The sequence below is a fragment of the Anarhichas minor genome, unplaced genomic scaffold (assembly GCF_050575085.1).
Source record: "Anarhichas minor isolate MPS153535 unplaced genomic scaffold, ASM5057508v1 ptg000028l, whole genome shotgun sequence".
Lineage (NCBI taxonomy): Eukaryota > Metazoa > Chordata > Actinopteri > Perciformes > Anarhichadidae > Anarhichas > Anarhichas minor.
Window position 1 is genome coordinate 13493880 of NW_027466474.1, and position 16470 is coordinate 13510349.

Here is a 16470-nt window from a genome sequence, read left to right on the forward strand (position 1 = left end):
TGTAGTGTTCTTTGAAAGCTTTCAAATTTGCTACGTAGATTTGGATTACAATTTTTGAAAATGCTATCAAGCCCAAACCTTACTATAAACTTATTTTTCTTAATCCATTACTTTTTGATGAATCATTCAGAGCCAATAGTGAAGTCTTTTAATGTTTTTATGAGGTGCATACGCTGCGTTTTTTGCATTCCTGTGTACATCACTGCTGTGGAGCCATAGTGCTGGGGCTGCTCCCATTACCGTTCCTTTTCTTCGTAGTGCAATAAAAAGAGCCGAGTGAATAATTGATTAATCATTGCCTTAACAAGACTATGAAATTACAGTGCTTGGAAAGATTTGCCTCACTTTTAATAAGACAGCTTAGTTAATGTTTTACCCTGGCACCAAGGTTGGCTGCCGTGCAATAATGTATGAGGAGGACGCTCAGAGGAAGCGAGTTCAAAAGGAGACAAACAGAGACAAACAGGTCTGTGTTTGCCAGTCGCTCTGCTCAGCTGGGGAGGAGGACTGCTGCAGGAGAGCCAACACACACACACACACACACACACACACACACACACACACACACACATCTCTTTTTCTCTCAGTCACAGTAAATGGTGACCTGGTTGTTCACTTGCACAGACAAACTCACACATTGTCTTCAGGAAGAAAGTGAATGCGTGTTTGTGTGTGTGTGTGTGTGTGTGTGTGTGTGTGTGTGTGAGTGGGTGAGTGTGTGTGTGTGTGTGTGTGTGTGTGTGTGTGTGTGTGTGTGTGTGTGTGTGTGTGTTTGTCTGCATGCATACTTGAATGCATCAGTGTCAGTGCCAAAGTGTAGGCCATTGTTCAAACAAGCTCCTGTCAGCCCCCGACCCCCTTCCAGGCACATGAGGAGACAGACAGGGAGCACAGTGGACACGTCGGCTGGATGGAGGGGAAAGGAAAAAAGAAGGGAGATGAAGAGAGGAGAAGACAGAGCGAGGGAATGAAAGAAAAGAAAAGGACGATTCAAGGAGAAGGATTCGACAGCTGTTTACTGCCATCTCTGGAGGCCAGCAGCAGTCAAAGCTAAAGAGTTTGTCAGCCTCTGGTGGTACTATCCAGTTTACTTTTCATCTCTGCCATTTCTCTCTCTCTCTCTCTCTCTTTTCCTCTTCTCCCTTTCTCTCTCTTTCATTTGTGTTGCTGTTTTATCCGAACACACTCCCCCCCCCTCCCCAATCTTAGGGTAGTCCTTTCTTTGGAAGCTTCTTCAGGTAACATACGCATGTGATTTCCCAAAAAAAAAGACAAGAAGCAATCAGGACAGATAGGCCCAGAGGCCTCACTGTCACTTCTGTCACTGTCGCTGTGATATTGTTTCAGGCGAGATGAACAATAGCTTTTCTCTGATGTTAAGAAAATTGAGAGGGAAGTCTTTTTGTCATGATTTCATTCTTTTTTACTTTTCATATTCAAGCAAAAATGCTAAATCACAAATGATTGGAGCTCAAATACGACAATTTGCTGCTGTTCTTTGTCACCTGTGATAGTGAACTGAAATGTTGGGGGTTTTGGAGTGCAAAACTGCAAAACAATCGGTAGATGTCCCCTTTGATTTATAATCAACCATTTTCATTTCTTTCTAACATTTTATGGACAAATGAACTGAGATCACGATCTGCAGATTAATTGATAAAGAAAACAGTAGTTAGGTGCAGCTCTTACTGTGATCATTGTGTTTTAGATAGTATTGATCTTTTTAACCCATAGTAAATAATAACATCATGTAATGAAACTTTGCTGTTTTTGATCTTTTACGTAATCCTGACAAAATGTTCTTGAAACGTTCTGATATTTATACACTTGATCCATCCTTTGACATTTAAATTCCCCACTGGATGACGTGTACCCACTGGTTCAACCTTTGGCCCTGTATTTGAATGGTATCAGTAGTTATTTGATTATCCTTCCATATGTAGTTTCTTTTGACATCTATAAATGTGAAGCTGTTGTTTACAGTTTGAAAGATGGGAAACATTAACATAGAACTTTATTCACGCCTCGGCAAATTGTTGTGCAAAGTAGGAAAGAGTGCAAATATAAGTAGTCGTAGTGCAGAACTCCGGATGGGTTTTTGTTTACAATTGTTGCTTCTCATTGACCTTAATTTGTTCTGATGAGGTGCTGCTGGCTCTCTGTGATTGGTGGGTTTTTCATGAGCTATGTTTACATAATTATACCAGGACTTTACCTGAAGAAGGTCTGGGGACCAAGATGTTGTGATGTCATGAGTTTTACTGCTGTATATATACAGAGCTGAAACAGAGAGTTTTGACGCAGGAGAATCGGTAGATTGTTTGCTGCAATACTAAATACGCACTGAGCAATCAGAAAAAGCATGTTGCATTTCCCTCTGCACAAAAACAAAAAACTCAACCTTACCCAACCCCTTTTGCACAGTGATCAGTGAACAAGTCAAAACACACACACACACACACACACACACACACACACACACACACACACACACACACACACACAGACACCCTGCAGACAGCTCTGCACTCTCCCAACTGATTTTCAAAGGCTCTGCATCCATTCTCTGTTTGCTCTGCGCTCGCTCCCTGACTGCTCTTTCATCATCCGCCCGTCATCTGAAAAGCATCTTAAATGATTATGTTTTAGCTTCTCCCCTTCTTTTTCTTTTTTTTTTTGAATACTTAATCTCGCCTTCATGTTCACGCTCCATTTGGCTTGATGGGCACAAAGGTGAATCATGAAAGCCTTTTTTTTTGTTTCAGATTTGTGTCATTTTCATTGCGTAAGCTCCGCCGCTCTGCGCCTCGGCGCTTGTCAGGGGACCTGATATGTAACGCAACATGATTTCTGCTGTTGGAGCTGGCTTCTCTTGAGGTGGAGAGAAAGAGAGAGAGAGAGAGAGAGAGAGAGAGAGAGAGAGAGAGAGAGACAGACATGGATTTGACTCAGGGGATTTTGCTCTCAAATCATCCAGTTTTTTTTGTTGTTTGTTATTTTGAAAGTGCAATTAGAGCAATGGCTAAGTGTTCTCCTCCGCATATTAATCCCCAACAATCAATGTGCGTGGTTCCACGAAAGATATTGGCAACTTTCTTGAAGTGAGATTAATTTGGCAGGCGGGAAGCTGAGTGGGCCTTTGTGGAACTGGTTATCTTTCCTCAGCACATTGGTCTAAGCTCTCCGAGCCTGGTGGAATGACGAGTGCAGTGGGAGCATGAAGCAATGTAGGTCGTTTGGATGGTGTGAACATCGCACATCGCACGTTTTTTTTTTGATTGCTTTTCTTGATTGTGTCAGAAGAAATGCGCTCTCCCAGTCAGCGCATTAACATGTAATTGATTCTCGATTGTCTCCCGTGTACCCATTTGTTGACCAGCCTAAGATCCTCTCCTTCTGTTTTCAGCTCTCTGTCCGGCCGCATTGTTGGAGGCGTCTGGTGGTTCTTCACCCTCATCATCATCTCATCCTATACTGCCAACTTGGCTGCCTTCCTGACGGTGGAGAGGATGGTGTCTCCTATAGAGAGTGCTGAGGATTTGGCCAAGCAGACGGAGATCGCCTATGGAACACTGGATGCCGGCTCCACCAAAGAATTCTTCAGCGTGAGAGACAAAGAATCGAACATTCATTCAAACGATCGATCAACGCTTTATGCAACATTCAACAGTATGCGTGCATCATTTCCTGTTGAATCCTGTTGAGAGCTCCTCCTGTGAACAACATCTAGAATTAATTTCATGAAAATTGAACACAACAACAACTTTAACACGGCATCAAACTGAATAAAAACAGCGAATAAAGTATTCACACTGACGCCGTCTCTTTCTCTCTCTTTCCATCTCGATCGTTGACAATTCCGCCCGTCAGAGGTCGAAGATCGCCGTGTTCGAGAAGATGTGGTCCTACATGAAGGCGGCCGACCCGTCCGTGTTTGTCAAGACCACGGACGAGGGCGTGATGAGAGTCAGGAAGTCCAAGGGCAAGTATGCCTACCTGTTGGAGTCCACAATGAACGAGTACATAGAGCAGAGGAAACCGTGCGATACTATGAAGGTGGGAGGAAACCTGGACTCTAAAGGTTATGGCATCGCCACGCCCAAGGGCTCCCCCCTCAGGTAAACTCCTGCCACTGCGGCGTAGCTGGATAAAAGCCTCCAAGCGCTTTTATTGGAGCTTGTGCATGAGCGTCATCTCTGCCGCCTTTTCATTTGTCCATCGAGCTCAGTTCTTTCAGCGTGAATCATTTATTTATGCCTTTTTCTTTCTCATATTAATACAACATGTGTGTATTAGCATTCTGTTCTGCATACTTTCAATGCATTCTAATCAGACAGAATGCATTGGCATCCATTTCACAGTACTTGATTTAACTATTCCTTTCTTTTGCACACTGTCACAAAGTCATTTACAACTTCATCATGCCTACGTGAACCACTACAAACACTTTGTTTCGTGTTATACATATACATACATATATATATATATATATGTATGTGTATGTGTATGTATGCAGCTAGCTGACTTGTGAGCACTAGCAGAAGTGTAAAGTAGTCCTCTTTAAGCAACACTTGTTTTTTTCCCCTGCTGCTCTCTGATTACAATCTGAACCTCCTTCATGAGCATTTGTGGTGGCTGGTTTCGCGTCTGCTTTGAAACTTAAGCATCCTCTCAAACGCACAGAAACGCTCATAAAAAAAACCCGCAAATGTACCTCTCACCACCCAACAGGGCCCTTGAAAGCAGGATTACAGCTTAAAGGATCACATCCCGTATGGCTACTTTGCCACTTCCGCCAAAGGCTCACACCTTGAATGAATGTGAAGTTAGCAGAGTTGAATTGATATTTGCCACGTTCAATGTGATAACCGATGTAATGAACGATAATTCATACTGGATGTGCTTTTCTGCCATCGACCAGCAGCTGTCTTTTCATATCGCATTAACACCCTTAATCAACTTCACATTCATAATTTTTCCTCGAGACTGCGGAGAGAGGGCAGGATCTGGTAGCGTCTGAAAGCTTTTAATCCATCTCTAATAGGCCTCATTTGTTTTAATGAGAGGAGCCATATGGGGAGATTTCATTCAATCTCGCCGTGGATTCGTTCGGGGTTCCATCTTGGTCGACAGCCAAAGGTCAGAAGACGCTGACAAGAAATGTCCCGTATGTCTTACTCAGAGGCTCCATTTATGTTACAAATTACATTTCCCACAGCACGTAAGTGCTGTGTGACAAGACACCTGGCTGAAATGAATCAGCTCCCAAGTCATGTAGTCAGATTGGTCCAAGCCTGCAACATACAGTAGCAATGGGATGCAGTGTTGAACTGCTGAGGATGGCCCCATTTCCTCTCTCTCTCTCTCTCTCTCTCTCTCTCTCTCTCTCTCTCTCTCTCTCTCTCTCTCTCTCTCTCTCGTTGTGATACTTATTAACAGAGTGATGTGTGTTATTCTCTGGCCATTCACAGATGTCTGATACCGAGTTTCATCAACAGATAACATTCGGGACTGGAAGTGTTGTAGTAAAGAAAGGGAATTTTGAGTGATTGAAATTTGTTTCGTGGTTGAAGTAGAAATTGGAATATTTGCACTGCTCACATGGTTTCAGACATCAGTGAGTGTCCAGTGAATTCAAAGAGTTGCGTTCAATCATACCTGCAATGCATTGTTAATGCATCGATTTGATACCTGTGCTCTGTTGTTTTTTTTTGCCTTGTTCCCATGTTCTAACTGCGGACAGACACACCACCAAGTTAATATTTTCTAATACATTTACGGAGTTCTTTCTGTGAGATTGCTGCTGATGCCTACATATTCAGGCCATACAAACAGCACAGATGTTACTCTGTCCATGCAATGTTTCCTAGCGGCTAACAGACAAAAGGTGCAGAGAAAGCTCTTAAGAAAACAACATCATGTATTTTTTTTAGCTTACAGTAGCTAACTCGGAATGACACTGTAAGCACAGTAAAAGCTGTTATTGTGCTTAACAATAGAGAGTGACAGCAGCACCTTAACATATATATTATATATATATGTTCTAGTTTTCATATTGCAGTGCAGGCCTAATTGAAAGTAGCGCTTTGAAAGAATAATTATACTAAAATGACATAACTCTTAATTTTACAGGATGTCTTCAAACTACACTCTGTGATCAGTCTGTGAAATGTTCTGCATATATTCTCCCTGCTTCATTTCTGACATGTATGACGTCCAGCCACCGCCATGCCTGCCTGACTGTTTGCCCCATCCCACCTAACAGACAGTACAGTAGCCTCCCCGACATCTGCTCACCTCGACCCGACCGACCAAACTAACCAATGACCTGCAGGTCACCATGTCCACACACTTTTGACTTCTTTCTCTCTGCCCGCTCCCACTGGGCTGAGAAAGAAATCAGAGGTTTTACCAGCTCCCAAGGGATGCCTGTGTTCCCTACAGCTGTGTTGTGCGCTCAGGTTTGGGGGGAAAAGACTCTTCCGCGTCGGCTGGTGAGAAAGGCAGTATATCACCAAAGTAAATGATCACTTTACGAAAGAATTGACACTGATTTGGGGGGGGGACAATCTGTCATCTTCGCTTCCTTTATGCAAATTCTGATTGCAGACTGTGCCTTTCTGTGACTCGTGGGTGGGGAGAGTCTTTGTCCACAGCCAGTCAGCTATAGGAAACACACACACACACAGTGTGTGAGAGAGAGAGAGAGCCAGCCTTGGGGAGATGCTTTGGATGAGCTGGTTCATATAGATCCGTGGTCAGGACTCTGTCTATAGTTGGTCTCACAGTTTCCTTTCTATTTGTCTATTTGAGAAGTAGACTTGTGGAATCCAACCTGACAGTTAAAACATTGAAAGCCTATGTCTGCATTTGTCTCCGCTGATACTTCTAAATGAATCAACACAGGCTTCTACTCACCATGACGCAGTTATGGGCTGAATATTGATAGGTTAGTTACCATAGCAATCTGTATGCTGGCGCCACTGAAAGGAGATTACCATCTGTAGACAGACTTCCACATCCAATGCATCTCCATTTCTAGTGTCAGCTCTGCCTCCTTCTGAGGCCCCTGCTTGGTAAAACCTGACTCTACTGCTGTATGGGCGCTCGGCATTTCAGCCCCACTGCAGATACACATTTAACACGCCCATCTAAAACCAGCACTCCTGCTTCATATCAGTAGCTACATGCAGGAGTTTCTAATATTAAGTCAATGTTTTCATAATCACCACCACCATGCGACCAATCTCTTTATATCTGTCCCATAGAGTGTCTCCTAATGGTTATCGTTTTGACGTTATTTCCAAGAAACCCAGTAAACCTGGCAGTGTTAAAACTGAACGAGCAGGGCCTCTTGGACAAATTGAAAAACAAGTGGTGGTACGACAAGGGAGAGTGCGGCAGCGGGGGCGGGGACTCCAAGGTCAGAGCCAGTTTGATAAACGCTGCGGGTAACCCACCACCACTGGGCGTGGAGGGTTGTGGGAAAGGGGGGGTAACCGGCAGACCCACGCCGCACTACCACTCTAGCAACACTTAATGCCTCTGCGCTGTGGCGAAGGGCAAAGCAACAGTGCCAAGGGGAGGGGGGTGATTATAGCCTATTTGGCAGGCGCTAGCTGAATTTGAAAAACCGCAGAGGGGGGAAATTTGTATCATCCACCCTGCACAAACAAAATGAACGTGGATGATTTAAAATTGATCAGTGTCTTAAACCAGCTGCATCCCCGGTGCTCAATAATGCTTTAGGAGCCCCTGCAGGCTTTGGGATTTGTTCACTTTTACTTGTTAACTTTGTCCAAGTACACCTTACATTTTGACAAACCGTGTTGCAGAAGTGAGGGTAAGCAGTGTGCCGGTTACCCAGAGTGATATAGTAATACACATCTACTGCCTTTAGGGGAGCAAGCCAACTAAGATAGATGGAGTATTAATGCATATCACTTTGTTTCTAATGATGTTTATGCTGTATATGTATGTGTGTGTGTGTGCGTGGTGTGTGTGAAAAATGGTTTAAAGCGAGCTCAAGCATTAACGTGTGTATGTATTTGCTGCTCTGTGTCTCTGAATGAATAACATAAAATAACATGGTATAATATGTTATTTATGTTATTTCCTTATGGTTGGAAGAATCCCAGTAAACCTAGCGGTGTTGAAACTCAATGAGCAAGCCTTCTTAGACAAACTGAAAAACAAATGGTGGTACGATAAAGGGGAGTGTGGCAGCAAGGACTCCGGAAGAAAGGTCAGTCTCCAACCCAAACCTGTCACCTCACAGCACCCCCCCCCCCCCCCAGCACAACCCTGCCCTGATCCTAGACCAGCTCCCAAGTCCAGACCTCAGCCTCCATTACACTGAGCAGTACTCCCCATGTGGTTTTAGGAGTACCACTGTAGTGGCCCGAACATAAGACCCTTTTCGCAACACGTCTTTTTAGGATAGAAGGATTTTAAAGATGAAAATGTAGGCAGACACAGCATGTTTAGCGTATTTAAAATGTATTGCACATTAAAATAAAGATGGCAAAAATAGTCTACAGTCAATATTTTCAGTCACGTTACTCAGGTAGCAATATACACTTTCAGATGAATTTGTTCATTCTTTGAAAATTATGGAAAATGAATGCATCAATCCACTGAAACAAATAATTTGATCAAATCACTTTGGCCGCAGCTTTTGAATTGCTTACTTTCTGCTGCTGTTAGCAACTCCTACTGCAGAGAATGAATGCTATAAATCATCAGTTTGCACTTTTTTTATTCCTGCCCATCAAATCCATTTCTGTCACATTAACATGAGGCAGCAGTACACTTTTATAGGTTAAGAGAGCCTGTGTACCTTTTAGCTAAACAGCAGCCACTGTGACCGGTGCCAATTAAAGGACCGTTGTGAATGCTGGAGCATATCGTCTAACAGTAGTAGCAATAGAGCAGGGTTATAAAATCAGCAAACTGACTCCGTAATATCAATGTCACGGCGATATCTGTCTGGGGTTTGCTAACATGAGCTAACATTAGCCGTGAAAAGCTAAAAACATTGTCTTATATCCGGGCCAGTACTCTGGTGGTGCTCTTGTGTCTATTTCTCCCCACTGACTTTGTGTTTTGAGATTTAATGTTCATTACCAGCATGTAATTAAACATTGTGTGGTGGATTAGTTAGGATTGTTACAATGTTTTTAAAAAAAAAATATATATATATATAGACAATAAAGTCACCGTGTATTCCACTTCCAAAAATAGATTTCCGAAACACACACAGATCAAGTGTCATGATAGCCTTGAGTTTGTACTGTAGTTGGAATATGAATCAGTCTAAAAGCAATTTGCAAATCCTTCCCAAGGAGACTTAGAAAAAGGAACACGAGGCAGACAGATGATGACATTAGGCCATTGGACTTTGCTGAACCCCCCTCAAACACGTTGAGCCGCAACCTCTGCATCCTGGCTCTTATAATAATCCTGACCCCAAACGCTCTCACTGCAGAGTGTGTGCATGTGTGGATGCAAACCCCTGTCAGTCTGCTATAGATCGACCCCCAGTCACACCAACTGAAAAGCTTTTGCTCTTTAGCTCAGGTATCTCTGTATGCGTTTGTCAGCTGGCCTTCCGATCCTGTTGCTACAGCACTAGGAGTGTCAAACCATGTGTCGTGATGGGCTGAGTGTCCGGGGGAACGCTGCGCTTTTAACTTAGCTGCAGACTCAAAGCAAGCAGGTCCATTTAAAGAGAGATCTACTAGAATGCACTGCCGTTGGTCAGTCAGGAACATCTATCGTAAATATTGACGTGTTGAGGAACATAACTTGACTTTAAAGGGAATCAATTGACAGTCTGGGAAATATGCTGATTCGCTTTCATGCAGAAGGTTTGAAGATGCTGTACGCTAACTATGTAGCTAGAGCCAGCACCTACGGGTGACAGTGCCCTCCATCTCCTCTAACTCTCAACAAGGAGCGAATAAGCTGCTCTTTTAATATTTGGGCCCCGCTTACAACCTGAGTATGTGGTGCTTTTTATTTGCAGCAATTTTCTCATCTGCTTGAAAATCTCCCAAGCTCCCTAAAACAATTACAACTTTACTACTCCAAACAGTTATTAGCTGTGTGAAGGGCTACGACACTTCATTAGTGGCTTTTTTCCATTGGTTGGTTTTAATGGGTTTTGACACACACACACAAACACACACACACACACACACAGAGAGAGCTTATATATTCCAAAACATTTAGGATTTGGCCTCTAGGTCCAACACGAGGAAGCTTTGTGAATAAAGCTCCAGGGGATAAATGTAAATTCAGCCAATGAGACGGAAATGGTTTTAGAAATCACCTGGTCTTGACCGTGTTTGATGCAAAAACCTGCGAACTTCTCAGTCCTCCATAGCACATAGTTTGACACACGTTCCATGTAATAAAAACCTAATTTACATGAAATAATGCTACTAAATGACAGGGTGTATCTCAATAATGTTTGGCCAAAATGCAAACTAAATGTATTCAAATACAAATTTCCCCTTGGGGTTAAAGACAATTTATTTAAATGAAAAGACTAAACAAAAGCCTTAATGTGGCGGTAAAGTAGAGACATAATAAACGGTAAACCATCCTTACAGAACAATAGCTTGCCACGTGCTATTAATCTCCTCAAGTGACACAAAGGTATCCCCCAAACAGATTCACATGAAACAGCATCCTCATTAGCCGCCGATTGTGCCACGAGAGCACTTCACGTTGACTGATTTAAGTCTTAATGATCCCATTTAATTACACACTATAAATAGGCATACATGTAAGTAAGTGTGATTGAGGTAGAGAATAACGACCGATGATGTGGAGCAATGTCAAACTAAAAGACTTGTTTGTGCTGTTGCTGCATGAATGCATGTGTTGTGGGGTGTTAACATACTTTACCTGTACCTCTCCCTTCACACAATGTGATTTTGAGAAAACAGCCATGTGTACGGGTTGACTTCAGAGGTTAATATATAGGCTTTGTTTGTAATGTGAAATGTATAATTAAGTCACAGAGACTCTAGATCAGTATCTTTTTCCACTACCTCGGGCCTGTCTCACAAAGTGAATCAGTCAGGCGTTTACATATTCCTCAATGATATGGCTGACGTTTGAATATGCTAAGTAGCCTGGAACAGGGAAATAAATTGGTTTCGCTTATGAAGAAAAATAAAAAATAAAACCAGAACATGGAACTATTTTATTAATGTTGCTTGAGTTGATGTGGAGAGTAACGCTGCAGGAGTATGATTTGTTAAATAAAAAAATACCGACTTGATAAAAGCCTGTGACAGAAATGTAGCTTGAATAAATCACTGGGAGCTCATTTTCAGTGTGACATTCTCCCTCTCTTTTTTTTTTTTTTAAATTAAAAAGGCTGATTGCCGCTCATTGAGAATACTTTTTAAGAGTATTATTTATATGACAGTGTCATCATGAAGTCGCCTCATATTCTCTGTTCCTGCAATGATGGAACATAAATCTGACATTTAACCAAAGAATTTCAGTGCAAAATGATCTGCAGCAGTAGATTTTATGATAAGCTACTACTTACTCTACTTACTGCATTTTTAAAGCCCTGTTTTATAGCCAGAGAGGAACACTGACTACACTATACATCTTAAATATATATCTGATGTAACAAATGATCTTCGGAGCAAAGAAGCAAAGTCATTGTGACGTTGAGTTTTTATAGAGTTCCTCTGTGCTCTCTCTCTCTCTCTCGTTTTTAACGTGACTGCAGTATTTTGTCCCTCCTTGGATCCTGTAGGGATGTTGCTAGCCCCGCCTCCAGCTATTGTTGTCAAACTGAAAAGCCAGAGTTGCATCCAAAGTTATCCAGCTAACATATTAAATCCTACTTTGTGAGACAGGCCTCAAAATCGTTTTATTGTTGATGTTTAATGTTTGTGTGGCGTTATGTGTGTGTGTGTGTGTCTTGTCCTCTGGTCTTTTCTATATGTGTTCTTTACTTATTTTTTGTGTGCCTAATTAGTCAGGGTCATCTGTATACTCTGTGTGTGTGTGTGTGTGTGTGTGTGTGTGTGTGTGTGTGTGTGTGTGTGTGTGTGTGTGTTTGAAGTTGAGTCCTTCGACTCGTTTTCCCGTTCGTGAACCTAAAGTGTGTCTACATGTGTGCGAATCAGTGTGTCTGTCTTCAGTTTTCGGTCCTACGTGTTAGAAGCTGTAGAGTATGTCTCGCCTCCTCTATCGCTCCTCACTGCTCGGCTCTTGCCCCCCCCCTCCCTTTCCAGGACAAGACGAGCGCTCTGAGCCTCAGCAATGTGGCGGGAGTCTTCTACATCCTGATCGGCGGCCTGGGCCTGGCCATGCTGGTGGCGCTGGTGGAGTTCTGCTACAAGTCGAGGACCGAGTCGCGCCGAATGAAGGTGTCCACCGCGCGAGCCGCTGCCGCCTCAGCCGCTCAGGCCTTTCACTGCTCAGCCTTAGACAGTGGTGCTAGCGCCCCCTACACAGAGCTGCAGAGCTACGGCCTGTACGCCAACAACACTGTTAAGATATAAGGGCAGAGCACAGCCACGGGGTAGGAAAACGCTGCGATTCAAACCATGATGATGATGATGATGATGATGATGATGATGATGATGATGATGATGACATCCGCCTCCTCACCCTCCCGCCCATCTAACCGTGATCACAGTAGGGCCTTTCACGGCTTCCACCGCAGTGCAAACGCTGTCCTGTGCCTCTCTCTACCTCTGCAGCTACCTCGCTCAGTCTTCACGTCACTGATCTCCTGCAGTGTTGTTGAATCACTTGATTCTAAAATTGCCCTCATGCCTGTTCCTTCACCATCTAAAGTCGACATTTTTTAACTCTAGTAGCTGATATGGCAACAAGACTAACAAGTCGTTTTTCTTGCGTTAGCAACGCAGGGTTGCATATAGCATCTTTAGTGTTTACCTTTCGATGGCAGCCCTTTACGCTGTATTATATTGACTATATGTTGATATAAATCATTTGTATCAGTCACTTTTAATGGTAGATAATATAAAATCCAAACTCAGTAGTTAAATACACATTACACTTTTTTCTTATTTCAGTTTACAAAGATGCTCCCTGTCGTTAAATCCCGTTACTACACTCGTTAAGCACACATTCACAAATGAAGGCATTCCACTTTGCAGCACAGGTATGAAGGCAATTTGAATTACAGTGGTCCATCTATCTACCTCTGTCGCTCTGAGCAGATCTCTCCCCTGCTCCCCTCTCCCTCTTTTTTTGCTGACTGTCTCGCAAACGCAGGGCCCATTGTAGTGAACATCCTTTATCTGTATACCATAAGGCAGGCCTCGTGCGGCTCACATGTGTTCCATCTCTGCTTTACCCTCGAAAACAGTTTTAACTGTTGTATGTGCACAAATCTGTAGTAAGGACCTGTTGCTTGTAGCGCTCCCTCCTCCGACAGCATGTCGGAGCTGTTAGTCATCGGCTTTCGTGGATCAATTTGCAACAAACAACCTTTGATTCATTCTTCAACATCAAAGCCTCTCGCTGATGCACCCTTTGTGTAAACAGCAAAAAAGAAAAAAAAAAGAAGGAAATAAAGCGAAGCAGGGACAAGACGAGGAGGGATCTTCGACGTTGAATCTCCTGTGTTTTAATCAGCCCACGAAGTGGCACCTGATCAGTATGCTGAGGAGGTTGGCGAGCAGCCTATTAGTGCAGCGGTGCCTTTATGCCGTGTGACTTGAAAGAAACAACAACGCCGTTCCAATTAGAGGCCGGTCTAATTCCAATCCCCACGCAGCACTCGCCGGTCGCTCCACATCTCTCACGCGCTTTGCCCAATTTAATCAGCTATAGAATCGGGGACGCAGGCAGACACCAGAGAGGCACATACACACATCATTACGTCGCCTTTTATCGAGCCCAGTGGCTTTTTTTTTTTGCGCTAGACTGGAGAATGGAGCTATTAAACCAAGGAGTGAAGCGTCCGCTCCCTTCTTACTGCCCACACTTCACTCCGCTCCTCCTGTTACAAAGTAGAACATTGATGCACATCGGGCCAGCACCATGGTTTACCACCCGCGAATATCACTCAGGCCCAGATAAAGAGAGTGAAAACGAGCACCCTTTGACTCCTAACAGCTCATTCTGCTCCCGGTTTTCTTGGCGTGCCAGCACCACATTCAGATAGGGACACAAACAGCTGCGTATGCGCATATAGTCATGTAATAAAGAAAGAGAAACTGCATAACTTATCTTTACTCTCCTACAGTAGAGCTGAAAGACCTATTTCAAGCACATGATTCTTTGCGCTGCTAGCTCTAACTGTTTCTCCGCTCTGATGAGGACATAATGCATGCATGTGTGCAAGGCTAAAACCCGGTGTGTCGACTAATTGTAACCCCTTTGTTTGTTTCTGACAGCAATCCATCAACGACGCCATGCGCTGCTCCACCCTGACCAGGATGAGTGGCAACGGGAGCGGCGGAGAGAACGGGCGAATCCTCGCCCACGACTTCCCCAAGACCGTTCAAACGCTGCCCTGCATGAGCCACACCGCCAGCATGGGACTGGGTGCCTCCGGCATGTGATCGTCACGTGACTGTGCTGGCGGCGGGGAATAAGCAGGGTGGGGCAGAAGAAGAGCACAAGACTCTTAATGACCTCAAAAATCATGGCCGTCTGGTTTGACCCATCCACCCCGACCGGCTGTCAACGCGCCCGACAAGACTCAACCTACTGCCAAAATGCACTCTCGAACCGCTCCGTACAAACTAACGGACAAGACTCGCGACGTTTTTTTTTATACGTGGATGTTTGAAAAAGAAATATAGGGAGAAAAAAAAAAAAAAAAGAAGTGTGCTGCAATAAAGAAGCCGTCAACGGGGAGTGTTTTTGAATTTTTTTTTTTTTACGGTGTTCATTTGTGTGAAAAAAAGAAAAAAAAAGAACTTTATTCTTCAGTGTGACGCCTGCGCTGTGCCATTTCGACGGAGCTGTTGACGTTAGTCTGCGTGTGCAATATCTTCACCTCCACCGCTGACCTTGTACTACCTAGAGATGCTTTCTGACGGCTGATCATCTTTGCACAGGTGTGGCGGAGGAGGACAAACACTTGTGACTGCTGCGATATTGTGTTGGGACACTCCCCGTTCACTCACATTTACACGGCATTTTGGAAGGACCAATTGCTCTGTGTGGCATAGCCCGTTTTTTTTTATGATAAAGTATTATGATTCACACTGTAACAGTCAAAAGTCGTTTGATTTGGAAGGTCAGCGCCTGTTTAAATCAGCGGTTGACCGGGCTACAAAAAAAAACATGCATCCGCTGCTACACCTCATTTAACACATCATGCCTCGTTTTTTGCGCCATATGACCATTCTCACAAATGCACACAGATACACTTATTGCTACTGGGTCATGTGTTTGACCAACGGTTTGACTACTTAATGATCAGAAAAACAGTCAGAGGGCGGATTGAGGAATGAGAAAGGTTACAGAATAGAGAGGAAAAACACACTGACGCATTCTTCTGTGGCTACGTACTGAGTGACCATACACTGTATTCTACTGTTGTGACATTCATAGCATATCCATTGATATACTGGGGGGTCTATTTTGCAGCGCACGTTAAAGAAGAAAGATTGGCAAATTCAGATATAATCTGGAGAAAATATTGCTCAAACTATTGTTGGGTGTGTTGCTGCATATCCCGCCCCCTCCTGTGCTGTATTTTCACCTGCATTCCGTTTTAATGAAATGGACAGTGCAACTATTCACTCCCAATTTAGTGAGCTCCCCTGCAAGATCGTGCGTGGCCTGAAAAAAGGAAAGTTGGCCTCCTCTGGCGATTGGAACACTTGCCGTGACTGACGGATCCACAGTTAACTTTACCTGTGTTTATCGGAAGTCAAGGTTACTGCTCGGCTGTGGAGCGCTCCCTTTCAGATCAAGTCAAGTAAACAGAAATCAGAGTGGCGGGCCCCCGAACGGCAGAGGGCAGAGGTGGACACAGGGCAGACAGCCTGGGTTTGACATGCAGGCCTTCAAAGAAAAGTCCCACCTGAAAACATTTCAATACTCGCAACACAAAATGACTATTGGTGATGTACTTTGCATTTCTTTAGTGGTTTATTTTAATATTCCCATGGGTGACTGACCATTGACAACAGCAGAAAACAGACTTCAGGTCATGTTGTGATTTAGAATGAAAGGACAGGAAAAGAATACGGCTGACATGATTTTATATATATATATATATATATATATATTTCCCTTATTATCGGAGACTGCCAATGAAAGGACGTGACAACAATACGTTGGTTGTCGTCCTAATGAATATATCATGTTTTTGTGGGGATTTAATACTTTGTTATCTCCCAACCCTGTCTGTGACACTCACCCTAAGCCCATTGATTCCTGGAGAAGACGTACATAATTATTTAAAAACAGTTCATAATGATATCAAAGAGAACCAGTAAC

At 43.5% G+C, this 16470-nt stretch overlaps 1 protein-coding gene across 4 annotated transcripts in view; it reads left to right on the forward strand.

Moving 5' to 3' along the window:
• Nucleotides 1-14576, forward strand: part of gria1a (glutamate receptor, ionotropic, AMPA 1a) — a 66380-nt gene extending 51804 nt beyond the window's left edge. For 2 of the 4 annotated variants that reach the window (XM_076103819.1, XM_076103820.1), the window contains 5 exons: nt 3407-3605; nt 3871-4118; nt 7309-7423; nt 12270-12404; nt 14409-14576. In XM_076103819.1, the coding sequence (XP_075959934.1) occupies nt 3407-3605; nt 3871-4118; nt 7309-7423; nt 12270-12404; nt 14409-14576 (865 nt within the window). Of the gene's footprint in view, nt 1-3406; nt 3606-3870; nt 4119-7308; nt 7424-8130; nt 8246-12269; nt 12540-14408 lie in introns of those variants that run through there. The other 2 variants (XM_076103821.1, XM_076103822.1) reach the window with 2 other exon arrangements.
• Nucleotides 14577-16470: the final 1894 nt, after the last annotated feature.